Consider the following 23,102-nt stretch of genomic DNA (forward strand, 5'->3'; position numbering starts at 1 on the left):
TTTGACATGCTTTTCTCTCGCACTACTACTGCTAGACTTAAACAAATTTTTGAACGACTTTTGATTTGCACTTCTATTACTAGACTTTGACTGATGCAGAGCAACTTTCTATTTGCACTTCTACTGTTAGATTTTGTAGCGAATGTTCGATTGCACTTCTATTGAGAGACTTTGAAAGATTACGACACGATTCTTCATTTGTACTACTACTTTTAGACTTTGACAGATAATAAAACGACTTTTTAACTGCGCTACTGTTATTAGACTTTAAACCGACTTTTTATTTGCACTACTATGACAAGACTTACAAATTCTAAAACGAATTTTTATCTGCACTACCACTGTTAAACTTTCACAAATATTTGAAAGACTTTTGATTGGCACTTCTGTTACTCGACTTGACTGATGTACAACAACTTTCTATTTGCATTACTACTCTTAGATTTTAAAGCGACTATTTATTTGTACTATTATAATTAGACTTTGACACATTCTAAAACGACTCTTCAATTGCATTTTTGACAGATTCTGAAACGACTTCTTATCTGCACTACTATTAATAGACTTTGTAAGATTCTCAAACGAAATTTTTCTTTGCACTACTGCTCTTACTTGACTTTCTCAGATTCTCAAACGACATTTTTATTTGTTCTGCTCTTACTCGACTTTGGCAAAACTCTAAAACAACTTTTTTTTTGTACTGCTCTTACTAGACTTTGTCAGATTCTCAAACGACTTTTTTCTTTGTACTGCTCTTACTAGACTTTGACAAAATTCTAAAACGACTTTTTAATTGTACTGCTACTGTGAAACTTTCACAAATTGTTGAAAGACTTTTGATTGGCACTTCTGTTACTCGACTGTAGAACAACTTTCTATTTGCACTACTACTCTTAGATTTTAAACCGACTATTCATTTGTACTACTATAAATAGACTTTGACAGATTCTAAAACAACTTTTTATTTGCACTACTATTACTAGACTTTGTCAGATTCTAAAAGAACTCTTAAATTGTACTGCTCTTACTAGACTGTCAAAATTTTCAAACAAACGTCTTTTTATTTGTACTACTTTTACTAGACTTTGTCAGATTCTAAAACGACTTTTCTATTGCATTACTACTCGACCTTCTCAGATTTTAAAAGAACTTTTCAATTGTACTACTAATACTATATTTTGAGAAGACTTTTTATGTGTACTGCTACTACTAGACTTTGACAGATTCTCAAACGAGTTTTTGTTTGTACTACTATTACTAGACTTTCTAAAACAACTTTTATATTGCACTTAATTAAATTAACTGTACAACTATTAAAAGATTTTGAAATGACTTTTTATATGTACTACTAGTGCTAGACTTTGTCAGATTCTCAAACGACTTTATTTTGAACAACTATTTCTAGACTTTGACAAAATTCTAAAATGATATTTATTTGTATTTCTATTACTAGACTGTCAGATTCTAAATTGTACTACTACTGTTGGACTGATTCATTTTTAAAAATACTATTATCACTACGTCTACGGCTTGACACGACAAATGTTTGCGCAACTTTTCAGTTGAACCATTTATAGGCTTTGAAAAATTAAAAAAAAACCTCTGCAGATGGACTAAAGCTATTACTAGACTTATCCTTGAAATACTTTCAACAAGCACTTTTCCTTCTAATCTTTGACAGATTCAGTGCTCTCACTTGCACTACTAATAGACTGACAGATTTGCGAATAAATTTCCACTCGCGCCTTTAGAACAAGCAAATTTTCTTAGATGTTTTTGCTAACTCCACTTGAATCATAATGAATTTTATAGACTCACTTACGCATAGTTCGACTTCGACAAACTTTTTATGACTCAGTGTAGTGAGATGACACTTTAAATTTCCTACTTTACTTGACAGTTCTTGTTAAGACAGAGCCTTACATACTTTCTCTACTTTCTTTCTTCAATAATAAAATTCAAGCAACCTGCAAAAAAGTAAACAAGAATTGAAGGTGAACATAATACAGCAACATGTCCCAGTAAGAAGGAAAACAATTAGAATAAAACAAAATTCACAGCCATTGTTTCTATGAACAATGGGAGCCAACCTAGTTCTAGTGTAATTTTACAGGGTAATCTTACCAAAAGCCTCTGTGGTCTAGCGGTAGTGCACGTTTAACAATTCAAATTAAACGACGGCCGTATCCCCGCCGTCGTTTAATTTAAATTGTTGAAGCAACTCCAAGGGGTCAAGGCCCCGTTGGTCGATTTTCCTTTTCCTTTTAATCTTTAAAAGAGCAAAAATTATTTCGCATTTAAGAGCTCCGAGAATTATCATCTGAATTTTTTTTTTTTCAGAAAAAAAATTCTCAAAGCTCCTATGATTAGATGAATTTTTACTCATTTTAAGATTAAAGCTGCTCGGAATTGTTACAACTTAAAGTTACAAAAGGATGAAAGAATATGGTCGTTGAACGAGCCAGGCATTGCCACATGAACACAGAGGCGAATCAAAAGCAAAAGGAAACATAGTAAAAGAAAAATGTCTTTCGGAAAAAAATATTGAAATGTAAAAATAATCATCCTCAAACATCCGACATGCGGAGCAATTCTTCTTTCAAAGGCATTCACAACTTTTTCTTGATGACGTTTTATTTGTTTAAAATTTCTCTGATAATAAATACCTTTTTTTAACTTTGTCTGCTGTTAAGGTTTTAACTTAACTTTAAGAAATTAGATACTGTCGATAAAACAATCTCAAACTTATTTTTAAAGTAGTTTGTTTGGAATTAAAGAGGTCCAATGACTTTTAGATGCTTGTTTTATAACTGTAAAGAAAAACTGAAATTTTTATTCTAAAGTAATTTTTTTATTTACGAAAATTTTACCTCCGTTCAGCAAAAATTCTAAGTTTTTTAATGAAGCATTTTTGTCTTTTTTGAAGAAAAATAAAGTTAAGAAAGGTAAATATTTCTAAAGTGCACATTTTAATAGACAGATGGGCTGATAGATAGCTAGAGCACCAAAGGAACACATCAAAATCTTTCTAGAAAGACTTCCATGTAAAGGCTTAAATTATTGAAATTCTTATTTGTTGAAAAAAAATTTTCAGCTTTTTTTTCAGTTTCCGTTGTTCCTTTATGTAGCTTTCATGAACTTTTGTATTATTAAGATGTTAAATATGTTTTCCAAATTTCTTTTGAGTTCCTGTCATTTATCTGTTGATTGAAAAATCAATTTTCACAGATGAAGACATTTCTGTTCTAAAGAAAACCAAACCCTTTCCTATTCAGTTTAGAATTTTTTCATTATCCTCTCACCATATAGTTTCTGACAAAATTTATCAAACAATCAGGAAGATAATTTGCATTTTGCTACTACAGACGTCGAAATATCAATGTAATCTTTGTGTGCTGATTGACATTACGAAAAGAACAGTATTTTAAGCTGTTTTAGAAGAGCTCTTTGACAACTTCAATGCACTTTTCCAAGACGCACACAACTCTAACTAAAGGATAATTTTTCGATTGGAAGAATATTAGTATTTACTGCTCCAAGCATGGTTCCTTAATTCTCTTGTTTTCTATAGGATATAGGATATATGTGGGAAGTACTTGAAACCTTTCCAGAGAGAGAATGGTTGATTAAGTCGAGCCCTCAGAAATGCCTAATTTTTTAATTTCCCGAAAAATAATCGCGGAGATTCATGTCGTTTGCAGATAAATCTGAATCAACCTCAAAATATCCAAACTTTCTTCGGAAACTAAGTGAAACATTTTCAGTGGTCTCACATAAAAATTCGTTGATGGTGAATTCATTGCCTATAGCGGTAGCTACCTTGGAGTAAAAATCTCATCCTTAAAAAAGGAACTTATATCCACATTATTTGAGTTGATACAGTTTTTCGTTCGTTTGTAAATGATAGCGAATTATAGTTTTTTAACTTTTTTCATCATATTTCTCACTCGAAAAGACATTTTAAAATTTTTTCAGCAGTAATCTTCAGTTAAAAACTACTTTTTGTGTTTGTTTTATTTTTTATCCTTTTTCAATTTTAAAGAAAAAAAATCCACTTTCACTGGAGAAAGTCTGATTTTTTGACACAATGCAAGAGGCAACCTAAATTAAAAGAGGAGAGCCTTGACTTTGCAGCACAATTTTTAACATTGAAATTTGCCGTTTAATTTGTGTCAGTGCATAGCTAAATGAGAAAAAGAAACATGTTCTGTAGAGTTCTGTAGAAAGACCTCGCTTCGAAACGTTTGCAAAGATATAGATATCCGTAACACTAAAAAGGTGACTACCTTAGTCTGCATTATTCTACAATAAGAGGTCACGATCTAGCTCGTCAACTCTTTTGTCGGTCTATCTTAATATGGCAGACTTTTAAAGGTAAATTTCAGTAATATTTTTGCTTTTTCTGAATTTATAGTGTTTGAAAAAAAATTAACTTTTTTGGGAACTTAGAATGAAGGTAAAAACCAATTAACGTTTTTTGGCTTTTGAAAAAAAAATGAGAACGCTATTGATTTTGTTTGCAAATAAATCCCGTAAGATGTAAAACATTCAAAAATCACCTTCGTTTCGTTCAGTGCGCTTATATGATATTCTCCGAAAGGTATCGTTCATTTCAAAATTTCTCTGATCATGGATAAATAATTTGATTCAGAAGCTAGCAAAGGATAACAACATTAATATCTCATATATATATATATATGCCCTTGAACAAGTTATCTCTATTATTGAAAAGAAATTCTCTGACTCGATAGACTTTACTTTCCCATCACAGTTTGTCGGATTTGAAACAATAAAGTATTTGATGTTCTACTCAAGCAGTTGTGTTTTAATTCAAAAGAATTTGCTATGATTTGTCCAGGAACGGTTTTTAGTTACAACTGGTGAAACATCGAGGATTTAAAATAGCAAGTATTATCTTATCCATGTCTAGAAATGCTCTTTTTGTGTTAGAGGCTGTCTTTGTTTTTTCAAAAGAAGCTCTTTCACTAAGAAAAAAATCTTGCAAAAAGAGTCAAGGATCTGTTTAGCAATAGAGCAATCCCGGGCATCTTCAATGCGAAAGATGTTAACCTTGACATTGCTGCACGAGTTGAAACATCAGATCGATAGTTGCAATGGAAAAAAAGCATAATCCGAAAACAACCACGCTGTTATCTCACTATTGAGAATTCCTTTGGCAAAGCTAGAAACCATTTAATGAAGATTTGTATTCTTAATAAATAAAAAATTGCAAAATGTGTCTCTTTATAGCTCCAAAATATTGCTGTACTTTCTCGACACGGGCTGCTGCTTTGCAATATTACCGTATTTTTATTGTATCTTTCGACTTAAAAAAATTTTTTGAAAGATTTTGATTTAAGTTGTTCTTCAACAGTTTGGTGTTTGGTAATTAAAAGAGATACTATCCAAGTTTAAAGGATGATTTCTCTACGTTTTAAACCTGTTTTTCTTTGTTAAAAAAACCGTAGCGTTAAAATTGTCAAACTAACTGAATTGCTTTAACTGGACAAATGCTCAATTTAGCTGAATTGGTTCAACTGGTTAAAGTGGTCAAACTAGCCGACATGCACAACTGAACAAAATGCACAATCTAGCTAAATTGGTTGAAATGGTTAAAATGGTCAAACTAGCCGAATTGTTTCTACTGGACAAGATTCACAAACTAGCTGAAACTAGTACTGTGAAACTCTGATGATTGATTCCGCTGTACAATGACAACACTTTTCTGTTTTTCTCGGAACGGCAAAAGTGTCAAAAGTGCCAAAAGTGCCATCTCTATGGTGAGACCTGCTTTTGAAAGAGCTGATAATGATATCCTCGTATTCATATGACAGACATTCCATGAAAACCATTTTTATTCCATTCCTAGACCTTTAAGGCAACATTTGACAATCTCACTCTTTCTAATTGTTCTGTTTATACATAGAGAGCAAGGAGAGGTACACACAGGAATATTTCAGGCCCTCCAGAGATAAACGAAAGTTGGAAGAGATCACCCCCTGAAAAACGCCGAAGCCGGGAATTAAAGGAACATATTTGCTATTTCCTCAGAAGCTTTTTCTCACTTTAGAAAATGAGGGGACTGATTAACGTTTGTTTACAAGCAAAACATCTGAAACATCAGATGTGCAGCGAATTAATTCGCTTCACTAAGTTCATGTGAAAATTTTCCTCCGATACTTCAACCTGTTTAAAAGTTCTTTGATGGATTATTCATAACTTAAATCGCTTAAAGGTTCCCTCGCTTAAATTGGAAATTAAATGATGTTCAAATTACGTCCTTGATACGTAAACTTTGTAAAAAAATTCTCACCATTTTTGAAAAAAAGTTATGATTTGTAATTTTTATTTTTTTCGATAAAAATGTCAGTCTCATCAAAATAAGTCGCAAATTACGTCATCTTCTCTTTAAATTCAGAACCTGTCTTTTTCTGAAGTCTCCTTCAAAAAAGTAAAATTGGGATTGAACGATTGATTGTCATTATAATAACACCTTTGCCCTAATTAAATGTGCATGCAATGTTCGTTCGATTTCTTGAGAAAAAAACCTTCTTGCCTCCTACGAAAACCAATAAAAAATTCCAATTCAATAGGTTACTACTGGCAACATGGGCGTGAAATGGCTAATCTTCATGCTGTTGTCCAAATTATAAACGTCAATATCAGAATATTTGCTGATAAACAGCTAATACGAGGAAAAAATATATGGTGATCGATCTAGTGAGAATTCCCTCCAAAAAGCGCAAAACGATATTTCTAGGGGATAGTTCATAGTCTTGCTCGACCAAAAATTTAGTCGTTAATAGCACTTCTTTGCTGTTTTTTTGCTCGCAGAGATATTTCTATCTAATGTTTTAGCCTATTTTTTTTTGGAGGATGGTAGTTGGAAGACTGCTATCTTTCAGCAATGCTTTATAAAATGTATAAACATATATGTAATGATATTTTCGTAATAATAACGTCTTCTTGTTCTTCAAAATTGATTTGGTCCTCCAAAAATTACTGAGAAACATTAGATGAAAGAAAAGATCCTCCGGATTGAACATTCATAAAATAAGCTTTTAACTGGATTTAATCGTTCAATTGTTTACTAAGCCTTTCTCTACTGGAACACTGGTGGGTAATTTTTAATTGTAAAAATGGTTTTCTTTTTTACCATTTTGGCGCTGAAATGCACTCCTCGAAAGTTTTCACTTACAGTAGTTCTGACCTTCCACCTTTTTATTTTTGTAACAATTTGGAGTAATACTCGAGTTTGAAAAGATTAAAAATTTTTCAAGAAATAACTCTGAACTACTAAAAATAATTTGAATAGTTGAACTAATAAGTATTTTGGAGTGTCTGTAAATTTTATTGTAGTGGATTGCTTTACATTACATGCATTGTCTGTTGCATGTACTTGTTTCAATTGAAATGAACTTTCAACTGATTTAGCTGGTTTAATTTAACTGGCTAAATTTGGAATGAAAGATCTCATGAATTTACATCTTTATCAAAAAAATTATACAAAAAATGTAGAAATCTGTATTTGACATGCTGGAAAAATGAAGATTCCTATCTCAATTTTGAAAATATGATTTGAAACTCAAAAATTGTGACATTAAATGGAATTGATCATATTACATCTTTTCTATTGCACTTATACCTTAAAATACCTTATTGCACACTACTTATTCATTTATCTATTTATTCATCTGTCGTTCTTTAATTTCCTTAATTTGTAGTATTTAGATTCATAATCTCCTAAACCTTTTTAAATAATTAAGAAATCTTTGGCAGTTTGTTGGCCTGCCTCGACCAGCAAATCTGCTGACAGCGGGTCACATATTCTGAAATGTTGTAATAAAATGATTGTATTGTTTGAAGCGTGTGGTTTTTAACTGCTCAATTTGTTTAAACTAAGCCTTCCATCCTCTACTGGAAAATGTAATGGTTAATTTTTAAATTATGAAAGTGTTTTTCTTAAAAGTAAGCATTTTCTTTTTATCACTGTTATTTACTTGGAAATTTTTCCCATATCGAAAAACGTAACTTTCAATAGTTTTGATTCTTTCACTTCTGGGTTTTTGCAACAATCTCGAAAATTTATGAGACAAGAAAAGAAAATATAAGAAAAAGCGGTGGAATCATCAGAAAAATGAGTATTTTAGCAGCTTTCTTAAATTCCTATTGTAATAAATTGCTTTGAATTATTAGCAAAACAATAATTCAAACAACTTACAATTAGCAGAGTTCTCCTTCATCTCTGAGTTCATTTCCCATCCCATTTATCCATTCCTCTTTCAATCCCTGTCTTCATCCTCCTCTCTTGACTCTGCAAATCCAATAGGACGAATTGATTAGCCTTTACACCCAACATCAGTATGCATATTCTTCACACTGTTCTCTTTTCATTTCTTGAGGTGCTGACATGAATAATTTGTTTATAAATCTTGATTTTCATTGTCGTGGATTACTACTAGCAAAACAACTAAGTCAACAACGGACCTTTGACCGAATTCCCCTTCATCTCTCTTTTTTTGTTTCCCATTCCGAGTTCACTATCCTCATTTTCAGCTCAACTTCTTTCCCTTCTCTCGAGTCTGCAAATCCAATAACAGAGTACTTATTAATACCACGTCGCACGCCATTAAAGGAACAGGTGCCATCTAAGAAAGAACTGACAAGTGTAACAACAACAAACGCAAAGATGCATCTTTTTTCGGATTAGAAGGAAAAATACAACAGATAATTTTTTATCAGCTAAACCCCTGACCATAACATGTTAAGCCATACAATTTTAAGATCAGTGTTCTCTAAAAACATGTCGCAATTAAGGGAATATTTGGTAGGCTAATCAGTCGCTACATTAGGAAGGTTGGATGGATTTTCAAGCACGATAGCCATCACGTATTTCTTTGACACCAGTGTTTTGCCATCATCATCAAGCCAAAAGCGCTGTAGGCTAATGGATTAGATCAATGTTTCTGCTTTTGCACCCAGCTAGTTTTCAATTGTAGTCCGTTAAATCCAGGTTTGAACCTTTAATTCCCATGGGTTACCGAGAGAGACTTTCTACTTGTATTATCAATGCAATATCAAGCAAACAAGCGATGAGGATAAAGAAACATAACAATAAGCGGAAATTAGTTGATCAAACACCAATTTCTCCAAACTAACTTCATGAGAATTGTATGGGGGACAGTAAGGAGAATTACTAACGAGATCTTGGGAGTGAAAGAGTTGAGCGTTCAAAGCAGATCAGACGCACGAGCGCACAATTCGTTATCAAAAATTGAAATACTGACCATATAAGAAGTTGACCAGTTTCCATTTCCTTTCTCGAATTTTTTTTTTCTGAGATGTTCTCATTCTATGCTTGACTTTTGCTGTGGAGAAAACCAAAATATAATATTTGAGTTTGAATCGATTTCGAATACGAGTGTACCCTTCTTTAAATAAGTAGATGTACTTCAGTTTAATGTGAATAATAAAAATCGCTGTCTAAATCAAAAGAAGTCAAACAAGAGATCATAAAAGCTACCTTTCTACTCGAAACTAATTATAACTCCCACAGCCACTATGGTATATTCCGGTATCTATGGTATGAAGATACTTCGTCTGGTCGGGCGCCCTGAAGTATTTTGACAGATTTCTCTAACACTTCACTGGTACCTATTTAGACTATTTATGCTCTTAGTTGGAGGTTGAGTTCTCTCGCCTAAGTACATGACACAATGACCCAGCCGGGCTTTTAACCTGGGCCTTACGATCCAACTTCGAACGTTAGCACGCGCGAGATACCTGATATTTTACTTAATTCGAGATAAAACAGGAATTTGTGCCATTAGCAGCGTCATTTTTAAAAATGGGGACTAAGGTCATCTGGTTTCTTTGAAAGAATTTACTTCGAAACTTTTTCACGATCGCCCATTGGACTTTGCGGTGGTGATTGGGTGTCAGGAAAGCAACAGCGCGTTCATAGCAAGTCTTAATTTGACGTACCGTAAGCAAAAGTGACTGAATGTAGAATAAAAATGAGTATTGAAATCAACTGAAAAAGCGATAAATAATTACACTATTGATAAACTAATCTTAAAGCAAAAAATTGTCAGTGTTGCTCATTAAATCACGTGGTGTAGTAAGAACTGTCATGGCGGCTGTAGTTGGGGAGTAGTCTTATTCTGTATAATGTACAGTGTATGGTATGCTTTTCCTTATTGTGTCCGAATCTCCAATTTTAGCTTAATTTCGAGGGCAACGATGAGATTCTGTACTTCTATGAAATATGCATTTATATTTAGGTAATGTACCTCAAGATAATTAGAGACGGATAGCATTCATCAATCTGCGACGTGGAATATGAGCCACCTTACTAAGCAACTTCGAACGAAGAAAGAAACTCACGCAGAACTCGACAAAACGGACCATATTTGAGATTATCACGGTGGAAGTGATGTGTTTTGTAGCCCTGTAGAAGCTGGAAAAGACGCTGAAATATCTTGAACTTCTTACGCTCTCTCCACGTGCAAGACTGATCGAAAATATGAATATTAACTTCTAGAAATTATTTGTAATTCAAATGAGTTTACGGACTTTGAGAGGTGTCCGAAAATTATCGAATAACTCTTCGGTCACTGTCGTTAAATAAGCCATTTTCGATATATCAAAATTCAAACTTGGCTCTGAGGCCAGGGGAAATAAAACCAAAAAAAATCGAATCGAGGTCAAGGGATGAAAGTTTAATTTATTTTGTTCTATTTCCCCCGGCCTCGGAACCATGTTAGAATTTTGATATATCGAAAATGGCCCATCATGTTACCACCTAGGATAGCCAGATACACGAAATAAAACTTTGACTCGTTTGTCTTGTAATTCAGAGTCACTACCTGAGATCGAGAAATTTATACTGCCATTGTTACACGGTAATCTTCGTCAGGCGATGCGGTCGAAAGTTTTCTCATCGCTGTATCTCAATGTGATATGATGGTTAGCCTATAATACAGAATTTCGGAACACCATCATTAGCGTTAAATGTAGAGAGAAATTTTCCGAATTATTTTTTAAGGAAAATTGTGTTTGGAAAGTAACCTACACCAGATTAGAAAAGAGAGCCGATCACTCTGATTTTAGAATGGAATCTGAAATCCATATTTAGAGTGGAAGAGAACAAAGAAAGACTAGACATTTTTCCTTCCGAGTAAAAAAGAATTGGCACCGCTGAGGTTGAAAGAGTTTTCAGCTCTTACCCTCGTTTTGAAACAGAGGTTTTGGAAATGTTGAACACGGCTTTGTTACGAAGGCAGAGTGGGATACAATTTGAATCACGGGAAAGCATCAAGAAAGTTTGTAACTGAGCGTCCAAAATAATCTCAGATTGCATTTGTTTTGCATAATCTCACTCTGAGATTGTCTGGAAAGCTGGCGCCACCCTGTCACCCAATGAAATGCTGGACTAAAACCGAACGCAACTGTATCGTTTGCGTTTTTCCACGCCTCAGGCAGTTACACGTGTTTCCATTTTCAGTTTCATTTGCTAATAGCGACTTTCCACTTTGTTTTACTGGACGTTGTTGCTCCTCAGGACACCCAATGAAATAGAACCATACAGGGGGCGTTATTGGGGAACATTCTTCAGTTCCTCATTTTTGGGGACCAATTTTCCTTACAGATAGTTTTTCAATGTGCCCAGCAATAACTGTGTTCAAGTTCATTTCAAAAGTACTCTTTTAATAATTAAAAGGGTAAAGTGACAAAAGTTATCGCAAATCGCGTACGATTTCTTCCGAATCTTTTTAATTTTTTCTTTCCCGTCTGCAAAAAGCTTCTCTTCTCCAAGCTTCCATCTCGTTTGGAATGAAACGGAGGCCAGCCAGTCCTAAAAGGAATGATTGAAAGGAATGTTTGCCACAAGAACTAATATGTAAGTTAGCGTCGTGAAGCCCCGTGATAGCTGGGACAGGGACAGAAAAGTTTCGGCCATCTACTTTTTTGTACTCGCAATCGGTATATTAATCTCACAGCCCACATGACCTACTGTTATCAAATTTGAATTCAGTTTTTGCTGTAAATTACTGCAGTACTTAAGTTATTTCTTCTGATTGGTCTATGCTCCGATGCGAGTACATCTACAAGCACGAGATTTGAAATCAGCCCCTTACCCTTTATCACCCTAACATCAGTATGCATATTCTCCATACTCTTCTTCATACATTTCCTAAGGCTCTAACAAGGAGAATTTGTTTAACAATCAAGAGCTTCTTTAGTTGGTGATCATTTCCTTTATTCTTATGAACTTAACGAGTGATACAGGAGTGATATTGTAAGGAGATGTTAGATGCTAGCCACTTTTGAGAGTTATAGGATTTGATAAGTGGAATAAAAAGAAATGATTACCCAGCAAAGCTCATTATATTTTACGGTATTTTTATATTCATTTGATTTTTATTTCATGCCTAAGGTGGCTTAACATGGTTTCATTATTTTTAAACACAAATATATTTGATGAAATATACTATCTGCACTTTTTGAGTGTTCCCTTGAACACGGTACCTAAAATTATTCAGAAATTTCTCAGCATTTTTGTGATTGATTTCCATAGCATTACCCTTAACTTTACATGCTTGTTACTCAAAAAGGAGTGCAGTGACCCCACCCCCCTCCCCTTCCACAAACAATCTGGCCATGGTGAAAAATATAACACTTTGTTCTAACTTAAGCATCACTGTAATTAAGCAAAACTTTTGGAAAAAGGGGCACCCTGTGGCCATGTACCCCTACGAATCCAATTTACAGTATGATTAATAACACATATAATTAAACATTCAGTTTATTGATTTATCAGTTACCCAGTCAATCAGTAACTCATTCTATCAGCAAGTCAGCCAATGAGTCAGTCACAAAGTCAGCACATCATCAAGATTGGCTGTTAATCATTTGTAAGCCCACCAGTTGTCGGTCCAACACTAAGTCAGGCCATCAATCAATTAGTTTGTCAGTTAATTGGTCAGTCAGCAATTTAGTCTAACATTCTGTCCAGCAATCAGTCACCTACAGTGAACACAGCCTGTCAGCCTACTAGCTGTCAAATGGCCAGTCCATCTGTTCCTTAGTCGGGCCATCCCTTAAGTAGTCGGTCAGGCAGTTAGTTAGCAAGCCTTTCATTAAGTTGATAGGTCAGTCAGTTAGTCAGTCAATTTGATACTCTGCCTTTAAAATTTTATCTGCTACAAGTCTACAATCATATGTTTTATGTTTTATCCTTTTAAAGCACTTAGTGTCAGTTTTCTTACCTCAAATAACAAAGTTCCATCATAGAAAAAATTGCTCAAGATGTTAATTTGCTTTAACTGTATATTGTACTTTTTATACCACCTATAAAAAAATAAAACATTTATTTGTGTTAGATTTTCTTCATGAGTTCCCAGTGATGGCTGATGTCCTCTCACAAGTTAAATTTGTAAACTTACTGTTGTACGTATTAACAATACTACTCACAAATGCAATAGCATTATACATGTGCACATGGTTGAACCTCCCCTCACTAAGAAATCTTTAATACAGACAGTTTGTGTATCTGAGCAGAATTACTTTTTTTTACAAAAAATCCTTCTCAATGTGGAACCTATTTAGTATGAATAACAATAAAGAACAGTAGTTATTGGTCCCAGAGAGTAAATACTGTGAGATACCATGTTCATTTGTGAATTTACAGTAACTGTTTGACAAAGTAACAATTTCTTGTTTGTGGACCATGACATAAAAATCACTCCATTCTTTTCCAAAGTTAAACCTTATAGCAGATAACACTGACACTGGACTGAGCAACAAGATAATGGTATCATGCCATAAGTTTGATAATGCATGAGAAAGAAAACTTTGCATATTGCAAAGGGGTTGGCGTGTGCCAGAAAGTAAAATGCTAAGGAGAAAATTAAACAGGTAAAATTTGTGCTACAAAAATAATAAACTCAGTCAATTAAAGGACAGCAATTTTGACTGGTAATTATAGCTGCAAACACAGCTTGTCATAGAATATTAGAAATAGCTAGACAGTAACAATTTATTTGTCGGTACAAACTCTATAGCCATTATGATTCAACTGATCCACGCCAAGCCAATCTGATCTGGGCCAAACCAGCCCATATAATACCTAAAAAAGAAATGGCAAATAGGAGAGGTGCAAAACCCTTTTTAAAACAGGGTTTCCCTTGTTAATAATTGCAGTAGCAGGAAAATTGTACATAGTAACAGCAAAGCAGTCTCGACAACTGATTGAAAATTAGGTGATCAAAATTAAGCCTGAGAAAACTGCATAGTACCTAGAGAATTCTATGATTTATAAGGAATTAAGAATACCCTCAACCAACATAATTATAATGTACAGTTGAAACCATGCAAACAATTAACATCATTTTCAAATCCTCCATATGAAGCAGAATTTGGTACCTTCTCTGATTGGAGGATAAAATAATTGATTGAGGTAATCTGCTAGCCTATCTCCAGTGTGAGTTACTTCCGATCTACATGCACACTGTAGGTCAAAAGTTAGTTGGTGAGGTACCTTAGCTATGCAAAAGCAATGCCCTGTTTCAAATCAAAGTACTCTTTAGCATTTATAAATGGCTGGAAAGGAGTTTCGTCATCAGACAAGCAGGAATTTGTGGACAAAAATGAAAAAAAGGGAAAGGCCTCACTCAAACTAAATCAAGATGGTGATGACGCATTCAAATATTGCTTAAGACGAAGTGTTCTCTTAAAATATCCGTATACTGTTGTCATATTATTAGTTTACATTGCAATTTAAAATAATAGAAACCATATACCACTGCGGAAGAATGTTCGTGGAATAATTTTTTTCAAAGTATTGCTTACCTCTAGCAGTTGATGTGACTATCAAATGCGGCATAATTTTTTACATCAAAGAAATACAAGTTATACCTAAAGAGCCGTTTGTGGGCCACTTTTGGTGTAAAAAAAGGCAGTTAACTCATCGTCCGATATTTACGCCGCCATGTTTTATGAATTTATCTCTAGCTTGTTCCCAGTGTTTTCGTCCAACACTACTGCGTAATACACGCAGATTTGCGCGGATTCACGCGGTTAGCCAGCAGGACTGTCAGTCAATTTTCACTCCCACTAAGGAAAAATTGAGCAGGAAAATGAAACTGAAATGCCGTTTCTATGAAGAAAACGTATTTTAGAATGTTCTTCTTAACGCAGGCAGGGAGGAGAAGCGAAAGAGGAAATGAAACTCAAAATTTATTTTGCAACAAAGCTAAAAAGATTCATGGTTTCATGGCATGTGATCTTAAGTCCCACTCATTTTTACACCTTTAATCCCTAATCCGAAGTATCGTGTTACAAAATCTCTACACCTAAAAGACGGGGACTTTTCAGCTTTGCGAAGAAGAGACTGTAGCCATGTAGATTTGTGTCTTTAGCTGACTCGAAGGTATGGTAAACGTCTTGGTGAATCAATTTTATCACGTGGAAACTGTGTTGAAAAGACGCCATATTAAAGGTTTATCCAATACAGCGCAGGGATTAACTCAATTCCAAATTTTTCGTCCAATGTTTACTTCAAAATGAACCAGTTTATTGAGAAAACACCCCTGATAGAAAAAATGTGAAAAGTAATATTAAGTAACCTTGTTACAAGAAACTTGTTTTTTGAGGACGGGTTAGTGAGGAATTTCAGGATCATTGTTTCTATTTTATACTTAAAGACTCACATGTAAAACAATTACTCCGGTAAATAATTGTTATTCCATCGTTTTAATACGCAGGTCACTATTTCAATTCCATTGTCATCATAAACTCATCCTGTTGTTTGCTCATCAAATACCAGTAGCTACGAAAAGTCTGCTCAAACTGTTCCTCTGTTCCTTTGCTCCACAAAGCATCCGTTCCTTGCAAGGTCTTTGATCTCTATTGTCATCAAATCCAAAAGATCGTAATACCTTCATTTGCCTAAAACTAAAATAGTCTTGCTTTCTTCGACTAGCGCTAACGAATTTCTTTCAGATGTAAAAGAAAATGGATGGATTCAGACACAAGAGACACCGTAAGCAAAGTTTTGCATCGCTCGTCGCGAGGTAACAGGGGATGAACCTGAAGCTCTTTCAACGTTAGTAAATCCTGCACGATGGTCACGAGAGGAACTTGCCTGCCCTTCAACTACTTCATTTCTTCGTTTGGAAAATCTTTCCCTGAGCAGACCTCGGACTTTTTTAGTGGTAACAAAACACAACGTGATGAAAAATCCTGTAAAGATGTAAAGCGAAAGAAATCGAAACAAAGAAATTATCGAAACGACTCAACATCGACGCTATGATGAATTTTTAAAAGATAGAGGAGCTTTCTATAATATAACTTTCACATGGAACAATTTAATTTTTGATATTTTGTTCATTTCACATTACTTCAGAGACGTATATAGAATAGGATTTTTCAAGTGGAGAATCCAACTCTTATGTCGTAATGGCTTTGAAGGAAAAACTAGGTAGCTTTTCATCATCATAAAGTATCACTTCCCTTAGACAGAGTAGAGTCAAATGAACCCCCGTTAACCTTTTCACTCCCAGAAGTGATCAACATGAAACCTCTCCCCACAATATTCTCACATTATCCAGCAAACAGGTAATGAGAATATTCAAACTGATCAGGTAGTTATTATCTTGATCTAACACCAAGTTCTCATAACTGATTTACAAGGAAATATGTAGCAGGTAGAGGGGAGAATGAACAATCAGATCCGGGGTGTTAAAGGGTTAAGCCTTCAGCCGCGCCCTTCTATGAGTGTCAAGCTTCAATACCTTGTAAGCTGTTTAACACAGTAGATGGGTAGTGCAGGAAGTTCGTTTGCTTCCAGTTGGCTGCAAGCTCCAGAATCCAGGTCAGACCCATGACTGTGGTCAGTTTGATGCAGATGAGGGTCAAAGACGTGTTAGAGCGGTTCGATACTGCCATATTGGCAGCCTGTATAGAGGAAAAGGCTGAATATCAATCCTTTTAAAAAGCTTGCAACATGTTAAGACATAAATTTAGGCTAGTTCCACTTCGCTTTAAAGGGAAACTATTTTATTGCGAAGGGGTAAGTTTCTAAAGAAATTGTGGTGCTGCGTCGGTGGAAAAGTATAACAGGGTAATTTAGTATTATCAACGGAGTTGATAACGCTAGCTGGCCACCGTTTCAAAGCTGAAATTTGAAGCATTAGCTCTTTGTCAGAGAGAATGATGGAGGGTTAACTCTCGAAAGGCCAGCTTTGAAACTCTTTTTCGGTGACCAGTTTACATTATTAACTCAGTTAATAATGCGAAATTACCCTTTTTTATCGCGAGTTACACCCAGAAATTCGTCAGTTCCCCATGAAATTATGCTGGTCATCATGAATACCTATGGGTGAGGAGAGGCATTATGAGAGTAAAACGTCTTGCTCAAGAACACAATAAAATAATCCCAGTCGGGACCTAAACCTGGAACACCGCCGCGCTTAAAATTGCGTCGTGGCATCTGAAATAGTTAGAAAACCAAATTGATCTCATATCACGATCTGTGTATTAACGGTAACTTTTCTTTTCCCATATATCTTGGTACATTTGAAGCCATTATGGAAAAAAAATAGTCCTTTTCAGTATGACTGGCTTTGGTGTTCTATGCCACGAGCTACGTTCCATTCTTCGAATGTCTTCCGACATAGTTAAGAGTGTCTATCAGTAGAACTGCCAAGTTTTACAGTACAGTATACATACCATCTGCAAGTGATGAATGACATAAATGTTTTTGGTGAAGCATACTATATTGAAGACCAAGGTGGCGCTAACAGGAATAACCATAGCAAAAGTCAACGCTTTTGAATCGGATATCCAGCAATAAACCAAATTTCCTTTGAAAAAAAATCAAAGAGAAAATTTAGTCCTGGCGGGGTCTTTGGAAAAAAAAATTGAGAAATGAGTAGACACAGAATGCAAAGGGTCATGTCCTTAAACCAGTATTTCTTTTGATATTTCCAGTAGAATTTTGTGTAGCTCTTTTAATAGTTTTAAAAGAGATCATGGTTATGATTATTATTGACTGTGCGAGGTCAACTAGGATAGTAAGAATAGATTTTTAAACTCGCCATTTCAAAACATATCAATTTGATTGCGCCTTCCTACAAACCGTATCCGATATGGAAGGTTCCGGTGTGGTCCAGCACAGAACATAAACCAACGATTACTGCAGGAAGTCCCCATCCCACTATGCAATATTTGATGAAGATTTTTCTTGTGTCTGATGGTTGTCTTCTCCTGGCAGTCACTGTGTGATAAAAATATAGATAAAGCATAATTACTGCTGGCTATCATTATGAAATCATTGATTCCATAAATGAAAAATTCGCCATTAGCATAAAACCGTGGAGCGTATTTGGTTTTGCCTTTATTAACAATAAAAGACTGCACGTCATATGTGGTTTGAGGCCGCGAGTAAGTTGCAGTCTACGGTCTATTTCAGGTCTGTCATGAAAAGGTCAATTGTCAGTAACGTTGAGTACTTTATTGATAAGATAAGCGTGAGTTATTATCATTGTTTTTGCAGTTTTCATGGAAACACGCTGACGGTATTGTTTTGCGGTCACCTACCTTTGATGGAAAACGTATTTGCCGCATCAAAGGCCATAATACTCATCCATGCAAATGTAGAAAGAATAAAAAAGTGGAGTAAAATGGCGACTGCTTTGCAAAGAACATCAACCTCTGTTGATTTTTTAGCACTGAGAAATATTATTTGATATAACAGCAACGCGGCAGAGAGACTGATGACACATCGTCCGGGAAGGTTTTTAAGGTCCTTGAAGGATACGTAGACTATGAGTAGCAAACAGAGCGAGAATATGGAAAAAAGCATGCCAGTAAATGTGATGAGGAAAAGAGCTGAACTTTCGCTGTACCATTCATTCTTTCTGGTCGGATGATCTGGACACAAAATATGAAAATTAGTTTCGTCGTATGAAGATTGATTCGTCACCATCGTGAAACTTTTGTTCCAAGGATATATCGTTTGATTTGATTGGTTTTTCACAGGATAGAAAACCCGACATGTTTTATTTCTAAAGATAACTGTACAATTATCCAATTTTGAGCTGCAGTTAAGAACCTGTAGTGAAATATCAGGGCTCACTGTTCGAGTCTCAGCTGGGTTTGTTGGATGAACAGGTTTTGGTGCAGCGGGTTCCTCTATATTTTTGCTTACGTCTAGAAGGATGTTCAATGGAGGCACTATCGGAGGTATTGGTTTTTCAGCGGTGTTCAGTCTTCCCTCGGGATTACAAAATGCACAATGGGGATTTCTATACTCGCGCCGTCCCTGTCCATCCTCAACTGTAAAAGTCATGGCGTACAGCGCACACAATTGTCTGACTGCAGATGGCATTCTCAGCTCTTTAGAAGAACATGATGAATCATGAATGACACAAAACTGTTGGTACTTTTCAATGGCTTGCATTGGTGAATATTTCCATGAGCAGTCGCTGTGTTCCTTTAGAAACTTCTTAATAATGGTGATGTTTGGATCAGGTCCTTTTCCGGAGGTAAATTTACATGAGATGTCGAGACTCCAAAACGACGTGTTTTTTTCTTTGTTACACCTCGCACAGGCAATGCTTCTGTAAGTTAGATTGTGTTTCCAGCTATACACTGGTAGTTCTTTATATGGCGTGAAATTCAACCTTTGGATACGATGACAGTCTTTTGTACTCGCACTGACACGTGAATCACATGTAGATCTCATGACTATTCCAGATGACCAAGATGAACTGCCAACTTTCCCACACTCTATATTCTTCGGAAAGAAAGAACTTGAAATTTTATGATACCTACAGAAAAAAGTGTAGTTTTTAGGTTTTTGAAAAAAACTAAAAAGGAATCATTGTGCACTCACGCCTTATGGGATAGCTAGTTTCTATTAAGATCACAATTTAAACTGCGCTATAAATTGTTCTTTTTAAGTCGAGAATTCGGTTACGCAATGACCGACTCATCGCTGCCTGTTGGAGTTTTGAGGAAAAAAATTGGTGTCAACTCTCCTTTTAACCTGGCAATTTTATATTGAATTTAAATCAAATTTCGGTTGGTAAGCGCATTTGCGATCCTGCGCATGCCCTGTTTCACTTTTCATCATTCATTTTCATGATCTGTCATTCATTACTCATGTTCATACACATCCTAATTAATTTTTCTACGTGGATTTTCTCCCTATAATAGGAAAGTATTTTTCGTCAGTTGTGTGTTTACGAAGCTTATGGTTTCATTAATTTCATATAATTTGGCTCGCCAGTTTTATTAACTCCTTTATTTGATAGAGAGCCCATACCCTTTTTTGATTTGTATTTGTTCCTTTGCTTGCTCGCACAGTTTGCTTCCACAGGGGTACCAAGAACGAGAGCATGATAACGACCTAACGGAATACTTTTCCTGTAGCACTATTGTAACTTTGCTTCAAGCATCTAACAAGGCTAAAAGTTAATCTCTTCATTCTAAGAATTTTCATATCTTAATCGCGCTACAAACAAATTATGAATTCAATTCAGTGAGTCTTACCTCGAGTAAAAATCAAAGCAACAGTCCCCAAATGTTTCGCAAACCTTATCACAATAACATTTCTTACGCTGTTGTCTTTCTCCAATATAACATCTGCCTCTACATGACTGTGCTGTGGAATTCTTCTGTTGAAGTATTACTCTGAAAAACTCCTTTTCGTTTGGTAGAGTGATGTTTTGCTGATGGAGAAGTTTGGAAATATTTCTCAAACTGATAACTTCACCCTTAAACTTCACAACAAAGTCATCTTCGCCTGAATCTGAATCAGAGAGGAAAAAAATCCACACAGTAACTGGCCGCACTTACTCTTACAGTGTCAGTAACTCCTTCGAAGATAGTATTTATTTATCTAGAGAAGAAAACGAGAATGTTACATCTGATATCTTTATTCTTAGTTTGGGATTTTGCTAAGGAAAAATGAAAAGATAAAGAAATAGGTGATAATAAAAAATCCCAAAAAATTTATGCGCACATTCATACCTGTCAATAAATTGCTCCCATTTTTCAAGCTTTTGCTTTCATTCTGAGAGCTTCAAAAAAAAGAATCTTGGTCTTCTAAATCCAATTAAGGAAAACTAAATTAATTTGTCGAAGCCTTAATGGTCATTGCTTCTTTCAGCCTGTCGATTGAGTTACTCATAAACAAAATAATGAACAAACGCATTGAACATACCAACTGGCTTTGGAGATTCCCTGGAGTTGTTTTTCACATCTGTTGCTCTAGATTCGGTGTTATGTTCATCATTTTCCTGGGCCACTCCTGGCAAGAAAAGACTCGATAGCGCAGCGGCAATAATAAAAATCGATATTCGACCAGAGACTCTCGAATGCATGATCATAGGGTCATTTAAAGTCAATGAACCAAGCAGAATCTTACATAGACCATGAATGAAATTCTTATGTTTGTGTCACATCTCGCCTCCCCCTTTTTTGCGAATGTTTGTGATTAAGAGTGATAGTTCGTTACGAAGGACTTAATGGAAAAAAAAAAACCGCTTTGAAATGAAACGTGTCGGATTCGTTGCTAATAAAGTCAACAATTATCTCATGTCTCACTGCTGTCCGGTTTTCTCTCTTTATCGATGACCTTTTTCCGGCCAAGTGATTCCATATCCTTTTCTTTATGTGAAAGTGTAAAAAGTCTAATAAAGAGTCACATTTTAAGAGCGACGAATATTTTGAACACGATCCGCAAATTTTACCGAAGGACAAGATTTTTTTTCTACCGTGCCGCCCTATGTAAACGTGATCGATTTGTCACAAGAAAAACTTCAAGTTTTAAGAATGCAAATACAGTTCAGAGCTTTGACACCTAAAGAGCAAATATGAAAAGAACTTTTATTCCTGTAAAAAGCAGCTGAACAGCTTGTTAATTAACTAAGCTTTAAAATTTATCGGCTAAAACCTTTTGACAATCAACCAAATGCAAAGACGTAGAGAAACCCCCTTTTCACAATTGCTTAATTATTTTTAAAAAAACAAAAATGCTGTACAAATGCTATTTTAATTTTCAAAATTAAAAAAAAATCAATATTTCATCTTTTGACCTGTGCTATAACGGTTTCGAGATGCATTCGTAAAAAGCTCTTCATGATGTAAGCAAATAAAGTAGCGAGCGTTAGTCAAAATCCATAAAGGAGATCGATTGCTCATCCTGACACGAATCTGATTGTTTTGGAAAAATTGTTAATTTAGGAATTGCATTAATATATGGCCCCCGTTAAACCTTAAAAGACCTGCCTTTTCCACACCACTTACTGATAGTAAAACATACTGTCAACTAAAAGGGGGAAAATTGAAAGATCAGAGACTTAATTGTTCCTCCAAAGATAATAACGATGATGTGATAAGATAATCTTCAATAGGATGTTTTCCGAAAAAAAATGTATACTTCTAAGATTTAAACTCGTCATCTTGATCTGTGTTAAATTCACAAAAATAATTAATTAAAAAAAAAAAAACCCAGCTTGCTTTGACAGTTTTCATTAAAAAATTTAGACTCAGTGTTTACTTTTCGGCTTTTTAAAGTTCTTTTTAATATAGCTGTCAGAGTTTCCTTATCTGTCTCAACATAACAAAAGGCTCAGCTTATGTAAATAACGAGGAGCACTTCCAGAGGTCGAAGAGTCACATTTGATCGAATATATTATGGATCAGTTTTCTTAAGTTTTCTCCTTTTGGAAGTATAAACTTGGTTGGTGCTTGATCGTTACACAACGAATCGAAAACTACTTAGTGATAGGTACCTTCTTGGTTATTTCAAGCCAAAAATAATCCCACACAGAAGTAGTAAACGAAAAAAAATCAATGTTTAAATTTATGGCTCGGAAAAGATGTGACTTAAATAATTCTTTAATTTCTTAAGGATGTTAAATAAAGCTTAAAAAAAAAAAACAAACGAACAACAAACAAACAAAAAAAAAAACAAAACAAAACAAAAGAAGAAAAAAACACTCAGAACCTGAAATGATTAGGCACTTACATTTTGTGCTCAAAATTAATTACATCCCTGAGGACAACCTTAAATAAGGATTTTAATGCAT

At 34.9% G+C, this 23,102-nt stretch overlaps 1 protein-coding gene and 1 long non-coding RNA gene across 3 annotated transcripts; both read right to left on the reverse strand.

The window, feature by feature from the left end:
* Positions 1-1,299: 1,299 nt before the first annotated feature.
* Positions 1,300-10,488, reverse strand: LOC149041389 (uncharacterized). The gene is made up of 5 exons (XR_016179423.1): positions 10,293-10,488; positions 9,288-9,368; positions 8,488-8,582; positions 8,222-8,314; positions 1,300-1,967 (listed from the first exon to the last, which is right to left on the reverse strand). It is a non-coding gene; the product is annotated as an uncharacterized LOC149041389 (long non-coding RNA).
* A 1,200-nt stretch (positions 10,489-11,688) lies between these two features.
* Positions 11,689-21,921, reverse strand: LOC113682518 (uncharacterized). Of its 2 annotated transcripts, XM_089181151.1 has the most exons (10): positions 21,233-21,921; positions 20,560-20,818; positions 18,604-19,835; positions 18,143-18,280; positions 17,734-17,867; positions 16,797-16,959; positions 14,854-16,245; positions 14,060-14,131; positions 13,272-13,353; positions 11,689-11,857 (listed from the first exon to the last, which is right to left on the reverse strand). In XM_089181151.1, exons 1-7 carry the CDS (start codon positions 21,396-21,398, stop codon positions 16,028-16,030), a joined length of 2,310 nt encoding a protein of 769 aa, XP_089037277.1. In that variant the 5' UTR covers positions 21,399-21,921; the 3' UTR covers positions 11,689-11,857; positions 13,272-13,353; positions 14,060-14,131; positions 14,854-16,027. The 2 variants fall into 2 exon arrangements, with proteins under 2 accessions (XP_089037277.1, XP_089037278.1); XM_089181152.1 differs by lacking the exons at positions 11,689-11,857; positions 13,272-13,353 and adding an exon at positions 13,570-13,603.
* Between the last annotated feature and the right edge of the window lie 1,181 nt (positions 21,922-23,102).

The sequence above is a fragment of the Pocillopora damicornis genome, chromosome 8, assembly GCF_964200805.1.
Source record: "Pocillopora damicornis chromosome 8, jaPocDami1.2, whole genome shotgun sequence".
Classification (NCBI taxonomy): Eukaryota; Metazoa; Cnidaria; class Anthozoa; order Scleractinia; family Pocilloporidae; genus Pocillopora; species Pocillopora damicornis.

Bases quoted from the DNA above. Each gene is read 5' to 3' on its own strand.
- LOC113682518 (XM_089181151.1), bottom strand. From the start codon at position 21,398: ATGATCATGCATTCGAGAGTCTCTGGTCGAATATCGATTTTTATTATT. The intron at 19,836-20,559 runs GTAAGACTCACT...TTTTTTCTGTAG, and splicing joins TGCTTTGATTTTTACTCGAG to GTATCATAAAATTTCAAGTT. The intron at 16,246-16,796 runs GTATTGAAGCTT...ACATCTTTACAG, and splicing joins TGTGTTAAACAGCTTACAAG to GATTTTTCATCACGTTGTGT.